The sequence below is a fragment of the Empidonax traillii genome, unplaced genomic scaffold (assembly GCF_003031625.1).
Source record: "Empidonax traillii isolate 1590-97213 ecotype Southwest subspecies unplaced genomic scaffold, ASM303162v1 scaffold685:size505991, whole genome shotgun sequence".
NCBI classification, from domain to species: Eukaryota; Metazoa; Chordata; class Aves; order Passeriformes; family Tyrannidae; genus Empidonax; species Empidonax traillii.
In genome coordinates, this window is record NW_020955878.1 from 435,380 (window position 1) to 441,237 (window position 5,858).

General features: G+C 40.3%; 1 protein-coding gene across 1 annotated transcript in view; it reads right to left on the reverse strand.

Moving 5' to 3' along the window:
* Positions 1-5,858, reverse strand: part of LOC114065644 (myosin-4-like) — an 18,936-nt gene that overhangs the window by 11,579 nt on the left and 1,499 nt on the right. Inside the window, exons 3-17 of the mRNA XM_027899701.1 lie at positions 5,836-5,842; positions 5,671-5,785; positions 5,485-5,577; positions 4,872-4,935; positions 4,603-4,701; positions 4,404-4,507; positions 4,188-4,326; positions 3,474-3,592; positions 3,227-3,376; positions 2,236-2,406; positions 1,229-1,538; positions 1,044-1,129; positions 459-546; positions 241-358; positions 6-93 (exon numbers count right to left, since the gene is read on the reverse strand). Of these exons, the coding sequence (XP_027755502.1) occupies positions 6-93; positions 241-358; positions 459-546; positions 1,044-1,129; positions 1,229-1,538; positions 2,236-2,406; positions 3,227-3,376; positions 3,474-3,592; positions 4,188-4,326; positions 4,404-4,507; positions 4,603-4,701; positions 4,872-4,935; positions 5,485-5,577; positions 5,671-5,785; positions 5,836-5,842 (1,751 nt within the window). The remainder of the gene's footprint in view (positions 1-5; positions 94-240; positions 359-458; positions 547-1,043; positions 1,130-1,228; positions 1,539-2,235; positions 2,407-3,226; positions 3,377-3,473; positions 3,593-4,187; positions 4,327-4,403; positions 4,508-4,602; positions 4,702-4,871; positions 4,936-5,484; positions 5,578-5,670; positions 5,786-5,835; positions 5,843-5,858) is intronic.

The window sequence follows — 5,858 nt, forward strand, 5'->3', positions numbered from 1 at the left end:
TCCACATCGATTGACCCAAGGAGCTTCTCAGAAGCCTTCTTGCTGTCGATGAACTGTCCCTCTGGGATGGCACTGGCATTAAGCACCTTGTATCTGTGAGAAGAGGAAGAAAAGGCTATTTTTTCCCAACCAACACATAGTAGCCACTAAACCCCACCAGCTCACATAAGCTATTTTTGACAACAGAGCTGAATGGACCAACAGCACTTTTAACGATGCTGAGAAGTGCAGTGCTCTTACCTCTGTTTGAAGTCAGCGTAGAGGACTCTGCTGGGGAATCCTTTCCTGCAAATCCTGATCCCTTCCAGCACGCCGTTACAGCGCAGCTGGTGCAGCACCAGCTCGTGCTCCATGGCACCTGAGCAATGCAGAGCAGAGCACAAAGGAATGGCACAGATTCCAGTGCAGAGGGGAATGGATGTGCCAGAGCAAAGCCTCTTCCTACTTGAGCATCTTACCAGGTGTTTTAGTCTCATTGGGGATGATGCAGCGCACAAAATGGGGGTGAGTGCTCCGCAGATTGGTCATCAGCTTGTTCAGGTTCTCCTGTGGGATCATATGCTTCAGCTTAGATTAAAGAAACTTACTTCCACATACTTTGTACCTAGATGTCAAGGAATTAATATAATGGATCTTAGGAGAAAGAAGCTTTCAAATCGAAAATTTAGATTTAAATAAACCTTCCATGTACTTTTCATTAAAAAATATTCTCAAAAAAGAGTTAAAAATTTTTCACCCTCTTTTGGACGAGGGTAAAATAATACTGTATAAATCTTTTCTGGGAAGCCTTTTGGGGATTACTACTTATATTACAGAATCTGAAAAATGTTTCTCAAAAAGAATGTGAGTTAAGTCCTATTAAAAAGTCAGAGGATCAAATGAAGACTTGATCCTAAATTTGAACAGAAAACTACTAGGAAAAAGCATTTCATTCTTATTATTGTTCTTCATTCAAACAATGTTGGAAGGAGAACTCAAGTGTATTTAGCTCAGATTTGACACTATGTTCATGTGACTTTACAGACAGTGAATCCATCCTTTACCCGGAAAAGAGCTGAGACAGTCTGGAAAGAGGAACCCTTCTTCTTGCCACCCTTCTTTCCACCACCAGCACCACCACCACTAGCCTCTTAAAAAAAAAAAAAAAAAAAAAAATTGTCAATATATTCTCTTTTTTTTTTGCATTTACATATCACAAAGCTTGAAAAAGAAAATTTATAAAAATAACCTGTTTCTGCTCCACCATAGGAAGCAAAGAGTAAGGCCAGGGTCTTCACAGATGATTTCTGGTACAGCCCAATGACAGTTTCATTCAGGGGGTCCTTGTTCTTCTCCAGCCACCCAGTGATGTTGTAGTCCACTGTGCCAGCGTAGTGCACCAGGGAGAAGTGGGCCTCAGCCTTGCCTTTGGCAGGTTTGGGTTTCTGGAAGTTGCTGGACTTGCCCAGGTGCTGGTCATAGAGCTTGTTCTTGAAAGAGGTGTCAGTTGCCTTGGGGAACATGCACTCCTCTTCCAGGATGGAGAAGATGCCCATGGGCTGGGAGATAGTTCAATAAAAAAGAGAGACTGCCTGTAGAATAATATGACTATGACTTGGTCTCAAGAGAAGATAGCAAAAGACAGGAAGCTGAGAAAAAAACTTTGCCATCGAGATTATTTCTTTCTAAAAAGTGAGTTTAAAAGATTCCCCTGCTTGACTCACACTTTGTCAGTGTTTCAGAAATGGTTTTTATGCCAAAAACCATGTTAAAGATCAGGAGGAGAAAGAATATATTGAAAAATAGTTTTCACAAATGCGTGCATTGCAATTTACTTCTGTTTTTGAACTTTCAATCAATTCCTTTAATTATATGGTAATACAAGAAATCTCAATTTCTTGCTCTCAGACATCAGGCACTGACTGTATTGGCTTGTTCTTACTTTGCTATGAACCATATAGAAAGAAATCTGTTGTTCAGATAACTTTATTCCAGAATCTTAAGAAAGTATTTTCATGTTACTTCAGCAGCTGCTCTGTGTTTTCGAAGATAATAATCAAGCAAATGGAAATACTTTCCATGCAGAGAATGTGTGAGAATTACTTCTATAGTTTTCTCTGGACTTTGTAATATCTATTACGCATAATCAGCAGCAGATATAGACATATTTCAACAACTAAAACTAAGAAACTAACCAGGGGAAATTTAAAATAATGTGTTCCTGAAAATGCAAGATATTTTCAAGAGAAAATGTACCTTCTCAATGAGCTCAATGCAGGCAGCCAGGTCCATCCCAAAGTCAATGAACGTCCACTCAATTCCCTCCTTCTTGTACTCCTCCTGCTCCAGCACGAACATGTGGTGGTTGAAGAACTGTTGCAGTTTCTCATTGGTGAAGTTGATGCACAGCTGCTCCAGGCTGTTGAACTGCACAGTGGAAAAACCCCACAACAATCAGCTCTCATCAACATGCACAGTTATTGATCATGCCTTTATCAATCTTCTCAGTTAAAACACAACTGTTTTATCAGGACCACACCATAACTGAATCTATATGCAGCTCCACAAAGAAATACCTATGTAATGAAATTGAGAGTCTCTATCAGAGCAGATATTCCTAGTGAATCTTCTAAAAATCATAAAATACTTTGGTAATTTTTTATTCAGCCAAAAAGGTGAGTGCATGCTCTTGCCTCCAAATTTAAAAACTTGATTTCTCTGGTTAACATTCCTTGGTTCTTAAAACAATTTACACATTTTTAACCTGTTATTAGCTCAGTTGGTTAGAGCATGGTGCAAATAACACCAAGGTAATGGGTTTGATCCCCATATGGGCTATTCACTTAAGAGTTGATCTCGATGATCTTTGTGGGTCCCTTCCAACTCAGAATATTTTGTGATTCTGTGATATAGTTCTCACTGGGTCTCCTAGTTCTGCTCTAGAACCTCTTCTATAAAATTATTATAATTCTGTTGGTTTATTTAACCCTTAACATTAAGCTCAAACCATTATGCCATAATGCATAAAATTCTTTTTGCTGCTTCTACACAAACAGGATCACGCTGTGCTTGTGCTGATGAAGCTTTTGAGGATTTTGCTCTCTGCTATAAAGGAAAATTATGGGATTTTTTTCCCATAAAGTTGCAAATGATTAGCATGTTAAGCCTTCAGAGGACCGTTGCCTGCAAGTCCTCTAATATAACAATCTCTCACTGCAAGAGTAGTCCTCAAAACTGGAATCCTTACATCGAAGATCTCAAAGCCAGCAATGTCCAGCACACCAATGAAGTACTGCCTGGGCTGCTTCGTGTCCAGCTGTTGGTTGATGCGAACAACCATCCACAGGAACATCTTCTCATAGACAGCCTTTGCCAGGGCACCCACTGAATTGTTCACCTAAAGCACAGAGAAAGGTTTGGAGGTTACTACACACAGCAGAGGAGAATCAACACCAGCCACCAAAGCATGTTCCAGATTATCCTGTTTTTCCTACCTGCTGCACCGTTTGGCCCTTGGTCACATATTCATTCCCCACCTTGACTCGGGGGTAGCAGAGGGCCTTGAGCAGGTCTGCTGAGTTCAGACCCATCAAGTAGGCAGCCTTGTCAGCAACTAAGTAGAAAGACAAAAAGATAGAAAAATTAAGACTAATATGACATATGTCCTTGTGATGAGATCCTGTGTACTGGATCTCAGAGAAACCATGACATAGTTATTAAAAAAAAAATTAATCTTTATTTTTTATGCTTTACAGAGCAGCACATCTAAAGGTTCTTTGTGTCTATTTAGAAGGAATATGTATTTATTAAAATTCATAACTGCATTTATTAGTAGTTTTCCCCTAAATAATAAATGGTTTATGAAGTAGAAGTCCTAATACTGAATATAATCCCTCCATTTTCTTTAAAAATCAACCTGAGTAAGTTTTTTTAAAATCTTTCCCTTCTCAGTGGTTTTAAGGACACTGAGCAGGCTGTGCTAATTCAGAGTGGTAGCTCAGGAGAGATTTATGGGCATATATGCAATTGATATTGCAGATAATGATTAGGCAGTAATCAAAAAAAGGGTGTACTTTGGATGGCAGTTTCATGCCTGTATACTATTTCGCTTAAGCACATTTGTACTGTTTTCTTTCTCTATCTTCCCAATATTGAATTATTATTGCTACTTCTATTTCTAACAGGTCAGCCAAAGATTTTGCTGATACCTTCAGTGCCATCAGGCTCTGCCTGCTCCTCACGCTGCTTCTGCTTGAACTTCAGGTTCCCGTAGTGCATGACTGCCCCTGTCAGCTTGTAGATGGCTGTTTTCTCATCAGCACTGAAGCCCAGGATGTCAATGGCACTCTGCACCAGGAACAGTAAAATAAGAGCTTTGTCTTGGAGAGATGACAATAGGTACAATATTCTTAATTGCTACTCACATCCGTGGCCATCAGCTCCTCCTGGTCATTAATGCTGGCAACAGTGATCTCACCTTGACTCACAAACTGATAGTCATATGGGTTGGTGGTGATGAGGAGCATGTCTGAAAGTAAGAGGGAATATACAGGCTAATTTTAGTCAAGCAAGTAATGGTGTGAACTGTTCAGCAATCTTCCTCCAGTTATTTATCCTTCCTACCAATTAGCTCTGGCTTCTTGTTGGACATGATCTGATAGAAGATGTGGTAGCTTCTTTCCGCCTTGAGCTGGAAAGTGACTCTGGACTTCTCCAGCAGATCTGGAGGAAAAATTTTAGTTAGAAAAAATTAGGGATAGGAAAAAAAAAAAAAAGAAAGTAAAAAGAAGATGGGAAGAAAAACAGGGAAGGCAGGATAGATGGGTGGATGAAAAGATGTATGGGTGACAGGTGAGTAGATGGATTGAGAACAGTTCAGGAAAGTGTCTTACATGTTTCAATATCTGCAGAAGCCAGTTTTCCTGTGGCACCAAAATGAATTCTGATGAATTTGCCCTTTAAAGGAATTAAAGTGTCTTAGGATTTACAACATAAAAAAATATATCTGAAATGAAGAGTTTTCCATTTATTATGCAGGCTACAAGATTTTTACTTAGAGACATTCCACCATTGACATAAAGTTGTCTTTTTCATTTTTGACCAAAAACCAATCAACGGTGGCACAACTATATTTTGTGTAGGTGGAATGTACAAATGTGAAGGAATGTGTGGGTTTCCTCGGGGAAACTATTCTAACTATGTCCTGCATACAGAGACCAGTTGCCTTAATGATATGAAAATCGCAATTTAAGTAGTTCAGCTGCTTAAATCTATATTGCTCGTAGACAACTTCACTTCTGGTTAAATAGATTTGAGATAAAGCAAATACATTATTCAATTAGAAACTCTCTCCCTTTCTTCCTTCCTTCCGTCCTTTCTTCCTTCCTTCCTTCCTTCCTTCCTTCCTTCCTTCCTTCTTTCCTTCCTTCCTGACCAACAGAAAAGGATGACTGACATAAACTTTCATTTCCTATGTTTGAGGAATCATTTTGTTAAGCAACTCACAAAGCGTGAGGAGTTGTCGTTCCTCACGGTCTTGGCGTTTCCAAAGGCCTCCAGCAGTGGGTTGGCGCTGATGATTTGATCCTCAAGCGTTCCCTGCAGGGGGGAAATTACTGATGGTTATCCTTTCCAGAAGCCTTGTCAGGAACAGAGGAAAGCATTGATGTCAGCATGTGTCTATTAGTTTACCTGCATTTTGCCTGACGTCTGCTCCTCCTTCTTCTTGTCCCCGCTGGCTGCAATTGTTGCAAAGTACTGGATGACACGCTTTGTGTTCACAGTCTTCCCGGCCCCGGATTCTCCGCTGGCAGAGCAAGGAGAGAAGCAGAGAGCGTGTGGTCAGGCAGGAGGGGCCCTGGCCCTGGGCAGCCCCGCAG